General features: G+C 58.7%; 1 protein-coding gene across 1 annotated transcript in view; it reads right to left on the reverse strand.

The window, feature by feature from the left end:
- LOC132805518 (GON-4-like protein) overlaps positions 1-17,973 on the reverse strand; it is an 80,601-nt gene that overhangs the window by 53,626 nt on the left and 9,002 nt on the right. The window contains exons 4-6 of the mRNA XM_060820630.1: positions 6,730-6,923; positions 2,859-2,933; positions 1,114-1,164 (exon numbers count right to left, since the gene is read on the reverse strand). Coding sequence (XP_060676613.1) covers positions 1,114-1,164; positions 2,859-2,933; positions 6,730-6,923 — 320 coding nt within the window. The remainder of the gene's footprint in view (positions 1-1,113; positions 1,165-2,858; positions 2,934-6,729; positions 6,924-17,973) is intronic.

The following is a 17,973-nucleotide window of genomic DNA, read 5'->3' on the forward strand; positions in this document are numbered from 1 at the left end:
GACTGTTGGTCAGGTTTGTGTAGATTGCCCAGAGAGTAGGAAAGATCACACCCCATCACCGGGGATCTGGAGGCAGGTGAAGACAGATTTCTTCCCCTACAGTACACGGATGAACCGGAAGGGTTTTAACAAGAATCACCAGTAGTTACACAGGCCAGGGACTTACACCAGACTTTATACTAGCCTCACATTTCATCAGATTGGTAAGGCAAAGTTCTGGGTTATAAATCCAGCGACACAATTTGATTTATTACTGTCACGTGTACGGGGGGTAAGTGAAAAGGTTTCCATGCTTTATCGGCAGAACATACAAGGTAACGGAACAGAGTGCAGGATGCAGTGTTACTGAGAAGGTGCAGAGACGCCAACATTAATATTAAAGAGGTCCACTCAACAGCAGAGAAGAAGCTGTCCTTGAATCTGATAGAATGTGAACACAAACATTTCTATGCTGTGCCTGATTGAAAAGGGTAGAAGAGGGTCTAACCGGGGTGGGAGGGGTCTTTGATGTTGGCTGCTTCCCTGAGGCGGTGGGGAGAGACGACAGAGAGAGTCAGTGGATGGGAGCTTGGTGACTGGCATGGGAACATAACTCTGCAATTTCTTTCGGCCTTGGGAAAAGCAGTTGCCATCCCACGCTGCACTGCCTGCAGACAGAATGCTTTCTAACGGCGCACTGATAACGGTCGGGAAAGATCTTTCCGGACAGGCTGAATTTCCTCAGCCTCTGCAGGGAGGCGACCAGAACGTCAACAATGTTGATCACTGTGCCAGTGCCTCGCCATTGTAACCCCCTAGCCTGCCCACCTCCAAGTGCCCTGCAGCTCTGAGCAGGTGCCCTGAACCCCGACTCCCACCAGTCTCTCTGTAGCCCCATTCCATCCCTGAGGAGGTAATGGGTACGGAGCCCATTAACCAGAAGTCATTACTCTCAGCAACGAGCTCATCGCCAGATGCAATCATGTCGATTGCTTTTAGTTTTACAAGAGAGCAGTTCACTCCCAGTGGGACACACACATCTCCAAAGGAGCGTCCCAAACCTTTCAGAGCACTGCTCCTCGATAGAGACGCACGGGCGAGACAACCAGACTAAGGTTCGGATAATTAACTCACCACCCCCTTCTCCACGACCTCCTTGAGTTTGGAGCGGGTCATCTTGGGTTCCTGAAACAGACAGCGCAAGGTAAGATCAACTCAGGGGAAAGAACGTGGAGATTGGTAACACACCCGGGAATTACAACAGCTCCCACTGGGCCAGTCAGATCAAACACCCCGCCATCGGGGGACAGGGGGAATGTTACCCGGGAATTACAACAGCTCCCACTGGGCCGGTCAGATCCAACACCCAGCCATCGGGGGACAGGGGGAATGTTACCCGGGAATTACCACAACATCGCCCACTGGGCCGGTCAGATCCAACACCTCGCCATCGGGGGACAGGGGGAATGTTACCCGGGAATTACAACAGCTCCCACTGGGCCCGTCAGATCCAACACCCAGCCATGGGGGGACGGGGAATGTTACCCGGGAATTACCACAACAGCTCCCACTGGGCCGGTCAGATCCAACACCCAGCCATCGGGGGACAGGGGGAATGTTACCCGGGAATTACCACAACAGCTCCCACTGGGCCGGTCAGATCATACACCCAGCCATCGGGGGACAGGGGGAATGTTACCCAGGAATTACCACAACAGCTCCCACTGGGCCGGTCAGATCAAACACCCAGCCATCGGGGGACAGGGGGAATGTTACCCGGGAATTACCACAACAGCTCCCACTGGGCCGGTCAGATCATACACCCAGCCATCGGGGGACAGGGGAAATGTTACCCGGGAATTACCACAACAGCTCCCACTGGGCCGGTCAGATCATACACCCAGCCATGGGGGGACAGGGGGAATGTTACCCGGGAATTACCACAACAGCTCCCACTGGGCCAGTCAGATCCAACACCCAGCCATCGGGGGACAGGGGGAATGTTACCCGGGAATTACCACAACAGCTCCCACTGGGCCGGTCAGATCCAACACCCAGTCATCGGGGGACAGGGGAATGTTACCCGGGAATTACCACAACAGCTCCCACTGGGCCGGTCAGATCCAACACCCAGCCATCAGGGGACAGGGGGAATGTTACCCGGGAATTACCGCAACAGCTCCCACTGGGCCGGTCAGATCAAACACCCAGCCATGGGGGGACAGGGGGAATGTTACCCGGGCTCTCTGTACATTCTGAGGACACAGTCTTCTGATGTGGTCAGTGGCTCGGGACAAGAGTGTGCGAGTGCGAACGAGACAGCGAAGGGGCAGAGGTGTCAGTCTGTGGGGTCCACAGGCTGGACGTGAACACTGACCGTGGGGTATTGCAGTACAGGAAAATACTGAACTGGAGAGACACAGGAGCAGGGAGCAACGATCATACTGTGAGCAGGGACTGAAACTGCCCACTGCAGCTCAACAAACCCAGGGCCTGAAGGCTGTTTCTGGGTCAGGGAATCGCCTGACAGTGGGAGATGGAGTTGGCTGACCCCAACCCCAATGATACAGCAACAATAAGACACACTGCATCGAGAGGACAAGGAGCATTGGCAATAAACCGCTAAAGTGATACTCTCCAGGTTACACCCTGGAACAGGAGAAGCAGTGCCGAGCCGGGCATATGTGGGAGAAACAGTGCCAGTACAGGGCGAGAGTGCAGGCTGTATACCTGGCACTGCCCACACCGGGACTGTGCTGGGGTGGGAGCGGCTGTCCTGACAGAGTGCCTGACCAAGGAAGTGGAGATGGGGGTGGGAGAACGGAAACAGTGTGCAGCACCCGGACATGGAGAAACGGTGAGGGAGGGGGGACACTCACAAACAGATGTGGCTGCTCACTGTCAAACATAGCTGCTTTCATCATGGCCACCACGTGTTCATTGGTGATCACCTCCTGCAGAGAGGAATGGAGATCACATCACACAGAATCGCAACCCCTCAGCTCAGAGAGAGAGGGCACAGCTGGAGGAATCCTCCCCTCCGGCCCCCTCCCTGTCCCTCGCACTCCCTCCGGCCCCCTCCGTGTCCCTCACACTCCCTCCGGCCCCCTCCGTGTCCCTCACACTCCCTCCGGCCCCCTCCGTGTCCCTCACACTCCCTCCGGCCCCCTCCCAGTCCCTCGCACTCCCTCCGGCCCCCTCCCTGTCCCTCGCACTCCCTCCGGCCCCCTCCCTGTCCCTCGCACTCCCTCCGGCCCCCTCCCAGTCCCTCGCACTCCCTCCGGCCCCCTCCCTGTCCCTCGCACTCCCTCCGGCCCCCTCCCTGTCCCTCGCACTCCCTCCGGCCCCCTCCGTGTCCCTCGCACTCCCTCCGGCCCCCTCCCTGTCCCTCACACTCCCTCCGGCCCCCTCCGTGTCCCTCACACTCCCTCCGGCCCCCTCCCTGTCCCTCACACTCCCTCCGGCCCCCTCCCTGTCCCTCACACTCTCTCCGGCCCCCTTGATGAACCGGTCACCCCCACCTCGCAATCCCACAACCCCCTCCAGCACACTCCCTATCACAGTAACACCCTCCACCTACTCCAAGAGCCCGTCCCTGTCCCCCAGCCCCTACACCCCGTCCCCGTCCCTGTCCCCCAGCCCCTACACCCCGTCCCTGTCCCCCAGCCCCTACACCCCGTCCCTGTCCCCCAGCCCCTACACCCCGTCCCTGTCCCCCCAGCCCCTACACCCCGTCCCTGTCCCCCAGCCCCTACACCCCGTCCCTGTCCCCCCAGCCCCTACACCCCGTCCCTGTCCCCCCAGCCCCTACACCCTGTCCCTGTCCCCCCAGCCCCTACACCCCGTCCCTGTCCCCCCAGCCCCTACACCCCGTCCCTGTCCCCCAGCCCCTACACCCTGTCCCTGTCCCCCCAGCCCCTACACCCTGTCCCTGTCCCCCCAGCCCCTACACCCTGTCCCTGTCCCCCAGCCCCTACACCCCGTCCCTGTCCCCCCAGCCCCTACACCCCGTCCCTGTCCCCCCAGCCCCTACACCCCGTCCCTGTCCCCCAGCCCCTACACCCCGTCCCTGTCCCCCCAGCCCCTACACCCCGTCCCTGTCCCCCCAGCCCCTACACCCTGTCCCTGTCCCCCAGCCCCTACACCCTGTCCCTGTCCCCCAGCCCCTACACCCCGTCCCTGTCCCCCAGCCCCTACACCCCGTCCCTGTCCCCCCAGCCCCTACACCCCGTCCCTGTCCCCCCAGCCCCTACACCCTGTCCCTGTCCCCCAGCCCCTACACCCCGTCCCTGTCCCCCCAGCCCCTACACCCTGTCCCTGTCCCCCAGCCCCTACACCCCGTCCCTGTCCCTGTCCCCCAGCCCCTACACCCCGTCCCTGTCCCCCCAGCCCCTACACCCCGTCCCCGTCCCTGTCCCCCCAGCCCCTACACCCTGTCCCTGTCCCCCAGCCCCTACACCCCGTCCCTGTCCCCCCAGCCCCTACACCCTGTCCCTGTCCCCCAGCCCCTACACCCCGTCCCTGTCCCCCCCGCCCCTACACCCCGTCCCTGTCCCCCCAGCCCCTACACCCTGTCCCTGTCCCCCAGCCCCTACACCCCGTCCCTGTCCCCCAGTCCCTACACCCCGTCCCTGTCCCCCCAGCCCCTACACCCCGTCCCTGTCCCCCAGCCCCTACACCCCGTCCCTGTCCCCCCAGCCCCTACACCCCGTCCCTGTCCCCCCAGCCCCTACACCCTGTCCCTGTCCCCCCAGCCCCTACACCCCGTCCCTGTCCCCCCAGCCCCTACACCCCGTCCCTGTCCCCCAGCCCCTACACCCTGTCCCTGTCCCCCCAGCCCCTACACCCTGTCCCTGTCCCCCCAGCCCCTACACCCTGTCCCTGTCCCCCAGCCCCTACACCCCGTCCCTGTCCCCCCAGCCCCTACACCCCGTCCCTGTCCCCCCAGCCCCTACACCCCGTCCCTGTCCCCCAGCCCCTACACCCCGTCCCTGTCCCCCCAGCCCCTACACCCCGTCCCTGTCCCCCCAGCCCCTACACCCTGTCCCTGTCCCCCAGCCCCTACACCCTGTCCCTGTCCCCCAGCCCCTACACCCCGTCCCTGTCCCCCAGCCCCTACACCCCGTCCCTGTCCCCCCAGCCCCTACACCCCGTCCCTGTCCCCCCAGCCCCTACACCCTGTCCCTGTCCCCCAGCCCCTACACCCCGTCCCTGTCCCCCCAGCCCCTACACCCTGTCCCTGTCCCCCAGCCCCTACACCCCGTCCCTGTCCCTGTCCCCCAGCCCCTACACCCCGTCCCTGTCCCCCCAGCCCCTACACCCCGTCCCCGTCCCTGTCCCCCCAGCCCCTACACCCTGTCCCTGTCCCCCAGCCCCTACACCCCGTCCCTGTCCCCCCAGCCCCTACACCCTGTCCCTGTCCCCCAGCCCCTACACCCCGTCCCTGTCCCCCCAGCCCCTACACCCCGTCCCTGTCCCCCCAGCCCCTACACCCTGTCCCTGTCCCCCAGCCCCTACACCCCGTCCCTGTCCCTGTCCCCCAGCCCCTACACCCTGTCCCTGTCCCCCAGCCCCTACACCCCGTCCCTGTCCCTGTCCCCCAGCCCCTACACCCTGTCCCTGTCCCCCCCAGCCCCTACACCCCGTCCCTGTCCCTGTCCCCCAGCCCCTACACCCCGTCCCTGTCCCTGTCCCCCAGCCCCTACACCCCGTCCCTGTCCCTGTCCCCCAGCCCCTACACCCCGTCCCTGTCCCTGTCCCCCAGCCCCTACACCCCGTCCCCATCCCTGTCCCCCAGCCCCTACACCCTGTCCCTGTCCTTGTCCCCCCAGCCCCTACACCCCGTCCCCATCCCTGTCCCCCAGCCCCTACACCCCGTCCCTGTCCCCCAGCCCCTACACCCCGTCCCTGTCCCCCAGCCCCTACACCCCGTCCCTGTCCCCCAGCCCCTACACCCCGTCCCTGTCCCCCAGCCCCTACACCCCGTCCCTGTCCCCCAGCCCCTACACCCCGTCCCTGTCCCTGTCCCCCAGCCCCTACACCCCGTCCCCATCCCTGTCCCCCAGCCCCTACACCCTGTCCCTGTCCCCCAGCCCCTACACCCCGTCCCTGTCCCTGTCCCCCAGCCCCTACACCCCGTCCCCATCCCTGTCCCCCAGCCCCTACACCCTGTCCCTGTCCTTGTCCCCCCAGCCCCTACACCCCGTCCCCATCCCTGTCCCCCAGCCCCTACACCCCGTCCCTGTCCCTGTCCCCCAGCCCCTACACCCCGTCCCCATCCCTGTCCCCCAGCCCCTACACCCCGTCCCTGTCCCCCAGCCCCTACACCCCGTCCCTGTCCCCCAGCCCCTACACCCCGTCCCTGTCCCCCAGCCCCTACACCCCGTCCCTGTCCCCCAGCCCCTACACCCCGTCCCTGTCCCCCCAGCCCCTACACCCCGTCCCTGTCCCCCAGCCCCTACACCCCGTCCCTGTCCCCCAGCCCCTACACCCCGTCCCTGTCCCCCCAGCCCCTACACCCTGTCCCTGTCCCCCCAGCCCCTACACCCCGTCCCTGTCCCCCAGCCCCTGTACCATGTCAGTGCCCCTGTCCCTGTCCCCCAGCCCCTACACCCTGTCCCTGTCCCCCCAGCCCCTACACCCCGTCCCTGTCCCCCAGCCCCTGTACCATGTCAGTGCCCCTGTCCCTGTCCCCACAGCCCCTGTACAATGTCTGTGTCCCTGTCCCTGTCCCTGTCCCCCCGCCCTCACGTGGAGGATGTTGCGAACGTTGATGGCTGTCAGGTTGTGGTGTTTGGCACCATCCTCCAGCGCTCTCTCAAAGCTGTCATCCAGCTGGATATTACACTCCGGACGCACTTCTCCTGCTCCTTTCCCCTCTTTCGATTTTTTCTCCCGCCTCGGGGCTTTCTTCGCCCTCTTCTTGTTGGCAAGCTCTCCCTCCTCTGCAACACATCACACCGACAGGACACAAGGATCAAGCCATGGGCTCTCCTTCTCCCAACAGCTCAGACAGGTACGGCCCACACTGGGACACTCACCCCCCGACACCCGACACACTCACCCCCCGACACACTCACCCTCCGACACACTCACCCTCCGACACACTCACCCTCCGACACACTCACCCCCCGACACCCATCACACTCACCCCCCGACACCCGACACACTCACCCCCCGACACCCAACACACTCACCCCCCGACACCCAACACACTCACCCCCCGACACACTCACCCCCCGACACACTCACCCCCCGACACCCGACACACTCACCCCCCGACACACTCACCCCCGACACCCGACACACTCACCCCCCGACACACTCACCCCCCGACACACTCACCCCCCCGACACACTCACCCCCCGACACACTCACCCCCCGACACACTCACCCCCCGACACACTCACCCCCCGACACACTCACCCCCCGACACCCAACACACTCACCCCCCGACACCCGACACACTCACCCCCCGACACACTCACCCCCGACACACTCACCCCCCGACACCCGACACACTCACCCCCCGACACACTCACCCCCCGACACCCGACACACTCACCCCCCGACACACTCACCCCCCGACACACTCACCCCCCGACACACTCACCCCCCCGACACACTCACCCCCCCGACACACTCACCCCCCGACACACTCACCCCCCGACACCCGACACACTCACCCCCCGACACCCGACACACTCACCCCCGACACCCGACACACTCACCCCCCGACACCCGACACACTCACCCCCCGACACACTCACCCCCCGACACACTCACCCTCCGACACACTCACCCTCCGACACACTCACCCTCCGACACACTCACCCCCCGACACCCATCACACTCACCCCCCGACACCCGACACACTCACCCCCCGACACCCGACACACTCACCCCCCGACACCCGACACACTCACCCCCCGACACACTCACCCCCGACACACTCACCCCCCGACACACTCACCCCCCGACACCCGACACACTCACCCCCCGACACACTCACCCCCCGACACCCGACACACTCACCCCCCGACACACTCACCCCCGACACACTCACCCCCCCGACACACTCACCCCCCGACACACTCACCCCCCGACACACTCACCCCCCGACACACTCACCCCCCGACACCCAACACACTCACCCCCCGACACCCGACACACTCACCCCCCGACACACTCACCCCCCGACACACTCACCCCCCGACACCCGACACACTCACCCCCCGACACACTCACCCCCCGACACCCGACACACTCACCCCCCGACACACTCACCCCCCGACACACTCACCCCCCCGACACACTCACCCCCCGACACACTCACCCCCCGACACACTCACCCCCCGACACACTCACCCCCCGACACCCGACACACTCACCCCCCGACACCCGACACACTCACCCCCCGACACCCGACACACTCACCCCCCGACACCCGACACACTCACCCCCCGACACACTCACCCCCCGACACCCGACACACTCACCCCCGACACCCGACACACTCACCCCCCGACACCCGACACACTCACCCCCCGACACACTCACCCCCGACACCCGACACACTCACCCCCCGACACCCGACACACTCACCCCCCGACACACTCACCCCCCGACACACTCACCCCCCGACACACTCACCCCCCGACACCCAACACACTCACCCCCCGACACCCAACACACTCACCCCCCGACACCCAACACACTCACCCCCCGACACCCAACACACTCACCCCCCGACACACTCACCCCCCGACACCCGACACACTCACCCCCCGACACACTCACCCCCCGACACCCGACACACTCACCCCCCGACACACTCACCCCCCGACACACTCACCCCCCGACACACTCACCCCCCGACACACTCACCCCCCGACACACTCACCCCCCGACACACTCACCCCCCGACACACTCACCCCCCGACACACTCACCCCCCGACACACTCACCCCCCGACACACTCACCCCCCGACACACTCACCCCCCGACACCCAACACACTCACCCCCCGACACCCAACACACTCACCCCCCGACACCCAACACACTCACCCCCCGACACCCAACACACTCACCCCCCGACACCCAACACACTCACCCCCCGACACACTCACCCCCCGACACCCAACACACTCACCCCCCGACACCCAACACACTCACCCCCGACACCCAACACACTCACCCCCCGACACACTCACCCCCCGACACCCGACACACTCACCCCCCGACACCCGACACACTCACCCCCCCGACACACTCACCCCCCGACACACTCACCCCCCGACACACTCACCCCCCGACACACTCAACCCCCGACACACTCACCCCCCGACACACTCACCCCCCGACACACTCACCCCCCGACACCCGACACACTCACCCCCCGACACCCGACACACTCACCCCCCGACACCCGACACACTCACCCCCGACACCCGACACACTCACCCCCCGACACCCGACACACTCACCCCCCGACACCCGACACACTCACCCCCCGACACACTCACCCCCCGACACCCGACACACTCACCCCCCGACACCCGACACACTCACCCCCCGACACACTCACCCCCCGACACACTCACCCCCCGACACCCAACACACTCACCCCCCGACACCCAACACACTCACCCCCCGACACCCAACACACTCACCCCCCGACACCCAACACACTCACCCCCCGACACACTCACCCCCCGACACCCGACACACTCACCCCCCGACACCCGACACACTCACCCCCCGACACCCGACACACTCACCCCCGACACACTCACCCCCCGACACCCGACACACTCACCCCCCGACACACTCACCCCCCGACACCCGACACACTCACCCCCCGACACACTCACCCCCCGACACACTCACCCCCCCGACACACTCACCCCCCGACACACTCACCCCCCGACACCCGACACACTCACCCCCCGACACCCGACACACTCACCCCCCGACACCCGACACACTCACCCCCCGACACCCGACACACTCACCCCCCGACACCCGACACACTCACCCCCCGACACACTCACCCCCCGACACCCAACACACTCACCCCCCGACACCCAACACACTCACCCCCCGACACACTCACCCCCCGACACCCGACACACTCACCCCCCGACACCCGACACACTCACCCCCCGACACACTCACCCCCCGACACCCGACACACTCACCCCCGACACCCGACACACTCACCCCCCGACACCCGACACACTCACCCCCCGACACCCGACACACTCACCCCCCGACACACGACACACTCACCCCCCGACACACTCACCCCCCGACACACTCACCCCCCGACACCCGACACACTCACCCCCCGACACCCGACACACTCACCCCCCGACACCCGACACACTCACCCCCCCGACACCCGACACACTCACCCCCCGACACACTCACCCCCCGACACCCGACACACTCACCCCCCGACACACTCACCCCCCGACACCCAACACACTCACCCCCCGACACCCAACACACTCACCCCCCGACACCCAACACACTCACCCCCCGACACACTCCCCCCGACACCCGACACACTCACCCCCGACACCCGACACACTCACCCCCCGACACCCGACACACTCACCCCCCGACACCCGACACACTCACCCCCCGACACACTCACCCCCCGACCCCCGACACACTCACCCCCCGACCCCCGACACACTCACCCCCCGACCCCCGACACACTCACCCCCCGACACACTCACCCCCCGACACACTCACCCCCCGACTCACTCACCCCCCGACTCACTCACCCCCCGACACCCATCACACTCACCCCCCAACACCCAACCCCCAACACCCATCACACTCACCCCCCAACACCCAACCCCCAACACCCATCACACTCACCCCCAACACCCAACACACTCACCCCCCAACACACTCACCCCCCGACACCCGACACACTCACCCCCCGACCCCCGACACACTCACCCCCCGACCCCCGACACACTCACCCCCCGACACACTCACCCCCCGACACACTCACCCCCCGACACCCATCACACTCACCCCCCAACACCCAACCCCCAACACCCAACACACTCACCCCCCAACACACTCACCCCCCAACACCCAACACACTCACCCCCCAACACCCAACACACTCACCCCCCAACACCCAACACACTCACCCCCCAACACCCAACACACTCACCCCCCAACACCCATCACATCACCCCCCGACACACTCACCCCCCGACACACTCACCCCCCGACACACTCACCCCCCGACACACTCACCCCCCGACACACTCACCCCCCGACACACTCACCCCCCGACACACTCACCCCCCGACACACTCACCCCCCGACACACTCACCCCCCGACACACTCACCCCCCGACACACTCACCCCCCGACACACTCACCCCCCGACACCCAACACACTCACCCCCCGACACCCAACACATCACCCCCCGACACCCATCACATCACCCCCCCCAACACCCATCACACTCACCCCCCAACACCCCACACACTCACCCCCACAAGACCCATCACACTCACCCCCACAAGACCCATCACACTCACCCCCCCAAGACCCATCACATCACCCCCCAACACACTCACTCCCCGAAACCCATCACACTCACTCCTCAACACACTCTGCACTCTCCCTCCTCGATCCGAACCCCAGCTCCCTGAAACATATTGTTTAACTAATCAAACCCCTCAGACTTTAACCTGGCTTTGTATGATTGTTTTAACCAAACAAACCTGTCAGACTGTAACCGGGCGTTGTGTGATTTTTTTTAACGTCAGGGAAGTCCTAAAGAGAGAGCTCAGAAGAGCCAGGAGGAGACGTGAGAAGTTGTTGGGGGATAGGATCAGGGTTAACCCTCAGGCTTTCCATTGGTATGTCAGGAATGACGAGAGTTAAATTAGGGCCAACCAAGGATAATCGTGGGAAGCTGTGTGTGGAGTCAGAGTGGATGGGGAAGCACCAAATAAATATTTTTCGACAGTGTTCACTATACAAAATGAAACTGTTGGCGAGGAAAATACAGAGATACTTGCATCTAGACTAGAAAAGATTGAGGTTCACAAGGAAGAGGTATTAGAAATACTGCAGAGTGTGAAAACAGACAAGTCCCCTGGGCCGGATGGGATCTGTCCTAGGATCATCTGGGAAGCAAGGGAGGCGATAGCCGAGTGTTTGGCATTGATCTTTGAATCATCATTGTCTACAGGAATACTGCCGGAGGACTGGAGGATAGCAAATGTGGTTCCCTTGTTCAAAAAGGGTAGTAGAGACAACCCTAGTAATTACAGACCAGTGAGTCTCACCTCAATTGTTGGTCAAGTGTTGGAAAAGGTTGTAAGAGATAGGATTCACAAACATCTGGAAAAGAATAATCTGATCAGGGACAGTCAGCACGGTTTTGTGAAGGGTAGGTCATGCCTAACGAATCTTATTGATTTTTTAATAAAGTGACCAAACTGGTAGATGAGAGTAAACCGGTTGATGTGGGGTATATGGATTTCAGCAAGGCATTCGATAAAGTTCCCCACAGTAGGCTATTATACAAAATGCTGAGGAATGGGATTGTGGGAGACATAGCAGTTTGGATCAGTAATTGGCTTGCCGAAAGAAAACAGAGGGTTGTAGTTGATGGAACGTGTTCATCTTGGTGTCCAGTTACTCGCAGCGTACCGCAAGGGTCGGTGTTGGGTCCACTGCTGTTTGTCATTTTTATAAATGACCTGGATAAGGGCTTAGAAGGGTGGGTTAGTAAATTTGCGGACGACACTAAGGTCGGTGGAGTTGTGGATAGTGACGAAGGATGTAGTAGGTTGCAGAGAGACATAGATAGGATGCAGAGCTGGGCTGAGAGGTGGCAAATGGAGTTAAATGTGGACAAGTGTGAGGTGATACACTTTGGCCGGAGTAATCGGAATGTAAAGTACTGGGCTAATGGTAAGATTCTTGGTAGTGTAGATGAGCAGAGAGATCTCAGTGTCCATGTACACAGATCCCTGAAAGTTGCCACCCAGATTGACAGGGTTGTTAAGAAGGCATACAGTGTTTTAGCCTTTATTAATAGAGGGATTGAGTTCCGGAACCAGGTGGTTATGCTGCAGCTGTACAAAGCTCTGGTGCGGCCGCACTTGGAGTATTGTGTACAGTTCTGGTCACAGCATTATAAGAAGGACGTGGAAGCTTTGGAAAGGGTGCAGAGGAGATTTACTAGGATGTTGCCTGGTATGGAAGGAATGTCTTACGAGGAAAGGCTGAGGGCCTTGAGGTTGTTCGCATTAGAGAGGAGGAGGTTGAGAGGTGACTTAATAGGGACATACAAGATAATCAGAGGGTTAGATAGGGTGGACAGGGAGAGCCTTTTGCCAAGTATGGGGACTGCAAACACGAGGGGGCACAACTTTAAAGTAACGGGAGATAGATACAAGACAAATGTCAGAGGTAGTTTCTTTACTCAGAGAGTAGTAAGGGTATGGAATGCTTTGCCTGCAACGGTAGTAGATCCGCCAAGTTTAAGTGCATTTAAGTTGCCATTGGACAGACAAATGGACGTACGTGGAATAGTGTAGGTGGGATGGGCTTCAGATTAGTATGACAGGGCGGCGCAACATTGAGGGCCGAAGGGCCTGTATTGCGCTGTAATGTTCTATAAACCTATCAGATTGTAACCGGGCGCTGTGTGATTTTTTAACCAAATAAACCAGTCGGACGGTGACCGGGCGTTGTGTGATTTTTTTAACCAAATAAACCTGTCGGACGGTGACCGGGCGTTGTGAGATTTTGTAACCAAATAAACCTGTCGGACTGTGACCGGGCGTTGTGTGATTTTTTAACCAAATAAACCTGTCGGACGGTGACCGGGCGCTGTGTGATTTTTTAACCAAATAAACCTGTCGGACGGTGACCGGGCGCTGTGTGATTTTTTAACCAAATAAACCTGTCGGACTGTAACCGGGCGTTGTGTGATTTTTTTAACCAAATAAACCTGTTGGACGGTGACCGGGCGTTGTGTGATTTTTTTAACCAAATAAACCAGTCGGACGGTGACCGGGCGTTGTGTGATTTTTTAACCAAATAAACCTGTCGGACTGTAACCGGGCGTTGTGTGATTTTTTAACCAAATAAACCTGTCGGACTGTAACCGGGCGTTGTGTGATTTTTTTAACCAAATAAACCTGTCGAACGGTGACCGGGCGTTGTGTGATTTTTTAACCAAATAAACCAGTCGGACGGTGACCGGGCGTTGTGTGATTTTTTAACCAAATAAACCTGTCGGACGGTGACCGGGCGTTGTGTGATTTTTTAACCAAATAAACCTGTCGGACTGTAACCGGGCGTTGTGTGATTTTGTAACCAAATAAACCAGTCGGACGGTGACCGGGCGTTGTGTGATTTTTTAACCAAATAAACCTGTCGGACGGTGACCGGGCGTTGTGTGGTTTTTTAACCAAATAAACCTGTCGGACTGTGACCGGGCGTTGTGTGATTTTGTAACCAAATAAACCAGTCGGACGGTGACCGGGCGTTGTGTGATATTTTAACCAAATAAACCTGTCGGACGGTGACCGGGCGTTGTGTGATTTTGTAACCAAATAAACCAGTCGGACGGTGACCGGGCGTTGTGTGATTTTTTTAACCAAATAAACCAGTCGGACGGTGACCGGGCGTTGTGTGATTTTTTAACCAAATAAACCTGTCGGACGGTGACCGGGCGTTGTGTGATTTTTTTAACCAAATAAACCAGTCGAACGGTGACCGGGCGTTGTGTGATTTTTTTAACCAAATAAACCTGTCGGACGGTGACCGGGCGTTGTGAGATTTTGTAACCAAATAAACCTGTCGGACTGTGACCGGGCGTTGTGTGATTTTGTAACCAAATAAACCAGTCGGACGGTGACCGGGCGTTGTGTGATTTTTTTAACCAAATAAACCAGTCGGACGGTGACCAGGCGTTGTGTGATATTTTAACCAAATAAACCAGTCGGACGGTGACCGGGCGTTGTGTGATTTTTTAACCAAATAAACCTGTCAGACTGTACCCGGGCGTTGTGTGATTTTTTAACCAAATAAACCTGTCGGACTGTAACCGGGCGTTGTGTGATATTTTAACCAAATAAACCAGTCGGACGGTGACCGGGCGTTGTGTGATTTTGTAACCAAATAAACCAGTCGGACGGTGACCGGGCGTTGTGTGATTTTTTAACCAAATAAACCTGTCGGACGGTGACCGGGCGTTGTGTGATTTTGTAACCAAATAAACCTGTCGGACGGTGACCGGGCGTTGTGTGGTTTTTTAACCAAATAAACCTGTCGGACTGTGACCGGGCGTTGTGTGATTTTGTAACCAAATAAACCAGTCGGACGGTGACCGGGCGTTGTGTGATATTTTAACCAAATAAACCTGTCGGACGGTGACCGGGCGTTGTGTGATTTTGTAACCAAATAAACCAGTCGGACGGTGACCGGGCGTTGTGTGATTTTTTTAACCAAATACACCTGTCGGACGGTGACCGGGCGTTGTGAGATTTTGTAACCAAATAAACCTGTCGGACTGTGACCGGGCGTTGTGTGATTTTGTAACCAAATAAACCTGTCGGACGGTGACCGGGCGTTGTGTGATTTTTTTAACCAAATAAACCTGTCGGACTGTGACCGGGCGTTGTGTGATATTTTAACCAAATAAACCAGTCGGACGGTGACCGGGCGTTGTGTGATATTTTAACCAAATAAACCTGTCGGACGGTGACCGGGCGTTGTGTGATTTTTTTAACCAAATAAACCTGTCGGACTGTGACCGGGCGTTGTGTGATTTTGTAACCAAATAAACCAGTCGGACGGTGACCGGGCGTTGTGTGATATTTTAACCAAATAAACCTGTCGGACGGTGACCGGGCGTTGTGTGATTTTGTAACCAAATAAACCAGTCGGACGGTGACCGGGCGTTGTGTGATTTTTTAACCAAATAAACCTGTCGGACGGTGACCGGGCGTTGTGTGATTTTTTTAACCAAATAAACCAGTCGAACGGTGACCGGGCGTTGTGTGATTTTTTTAACCAAATAAACCTGTTGGACGGTGACCGGGCGTTGTGAGATTTTGTAACCAAATAAACCTGTCGGACTGTGACCGGGCGTTGTGTGATTTTTTAACCAAATAAACCAGTCGGACGGTGACCGGGCGTTGTGTGATTTTGTAACCAAATAAACCAGTCGGACGGTGACCGGGCGTTGTGTGATTTTTTTTAACCAAATAAACCAGTCGGACGGTGACCGGGCGTTGTGAGATTTTGTAACCAAATAAACCTGTCGGACTGTGACTGGGCGTTGTGTGATATTTTAACCAAATAAACCAGTCGGACGGTGACCGGGCGTTGTGTGATTTTTTAACCAAATAAACATGTCAGACTGTAACCGGGCATTGTGTGATTTTTTAACCAAATAAACCTGTCGGACGGTGACCGGGCGTTGTGTGGTTTTTTAACCAAATAAACCTGTCGGACTGTGACCGGGCGTTGTGTGATATTTTAACCAAATAAACCAGTCGGACGGTGACCGGGCGTTGTGTGATTTTGTAACCAAATAAACCAGTCGGACGGTGACCGGGCATTGTGTGATTTTTTAACCAAATAAACCAGTCGGACGGTGACCGGGCGTTGTGTGATTTTGTAACCAAATAAACCTGTCGGACGGTGACCGGGCGTTGTGTGGTTTTTTAACCAAATAAACCTGTCGGACTGTGACCGGGCGTTGTGTGATTTTGTAACCAAATAAACCAGTCGGACGGTGACCGGGCGTTGTGTGATATTTTAACCAAATAAACCTGTCGGACGGTGACCGGGCGTTGTGTGATTTTGTAACCAAATAAACCAGTCGGACAGTGACCGGGCGTTGTGTGATTTTTTTAACCAAATAAACCAGTCGGACGGTGACCGGGCGTTGTGTGATTTTTTAACCAAATAAACCTGTCGGACGGTGACCGGGCGTTGTGTGATTTTGTAACCAAATAAACCAGTCGGACGGTGACCGGGCGTTGTGTGATTTTTTTTAACCAAATAAACCAGTCAGACGGTGACCGGGCGTTGTGTGATTTTTTTAACCAAATAAACCAGTCGGACGGTGACCGGGCGTTGTGTGATTTTTTTTAACCAAATAAACCTGTCGGACTGTGACCGGGCGTTGTGTGATTTTGTAACCAAATAAACCTGTCGGACGGTGACCGGGCGTTGTGTGATTTTTTTAACCAAATAAACCAGTCGGACGGTGACCGGGCGTTGTGTGATATTTTAACCAAATAAACCTGTCGGACGGTGACCGGGCGTTGTGTGATTTTTTAACCAAATAAACCTGTCAGACTGTAACCGAGCGTTGTGTGATTTTTTTAACCAAATAAACCAGTCGGACGGTGACCGGGCGCTGTGTGATTTTTTAACCAAATAAACCTGTCGGACGGTGACCGGGCGTTGTGTGATTTTGTAACCAAATAAACCAGTCGGACGGTGACCGGGCGTTGTGTGATATTTTAACCAAATAAACCTGTCGAACGGTGACTGGGCGTTGTGTGATTTTTTAACCAAATAAACCAGTCGGACGGTGACCAGGCGATGTGTGATTTTTTAACCAAATAAACCTGTCGGACGGTGACCGGGCATTGTGTGATTTTTTAACCAAATAAACCTGTCGGACTGTAACCGGGCGCTGTGTGATATTTTAACCAAATAAACCAGTCGGACGGTGACCGGGCGTTGTGTGATTTTGTAACCAAATAAACCTGTCGGACGGTGACCGGGCGTTGTGTGGTTTTTTAACCAAATAAACCAGTCGGACGGTGACCGGGCGTTGTGTGATATTTTAACCAAATAAACCTGACGGACGGTGACCGGGCGTTGTGTGATTTTTTAACCAAATAAACCTGTCGGACTGTAACCGGGCGTTGTGTGATATTTTAACCAAATAAACCAGTCGGACGGTGACCGG

Source organism: Hemiscyllium ocellatum, chromosome 50 (genome assembly GCF_020745735.1).
Source record: "Hemiscyllium ocellatum isolate sHemOce1 chromosome 50, sHemOce1.pat.X.cur, whole genome shotgun sequence".
NCBI classification, from domain to species: Eukaryota; Metazoa; Chordata; class Chondrichthyes; order Orectolobiformes; family Hemiscylliidae; genus Hemiscyllium; species Hemiscyllium ocellatum.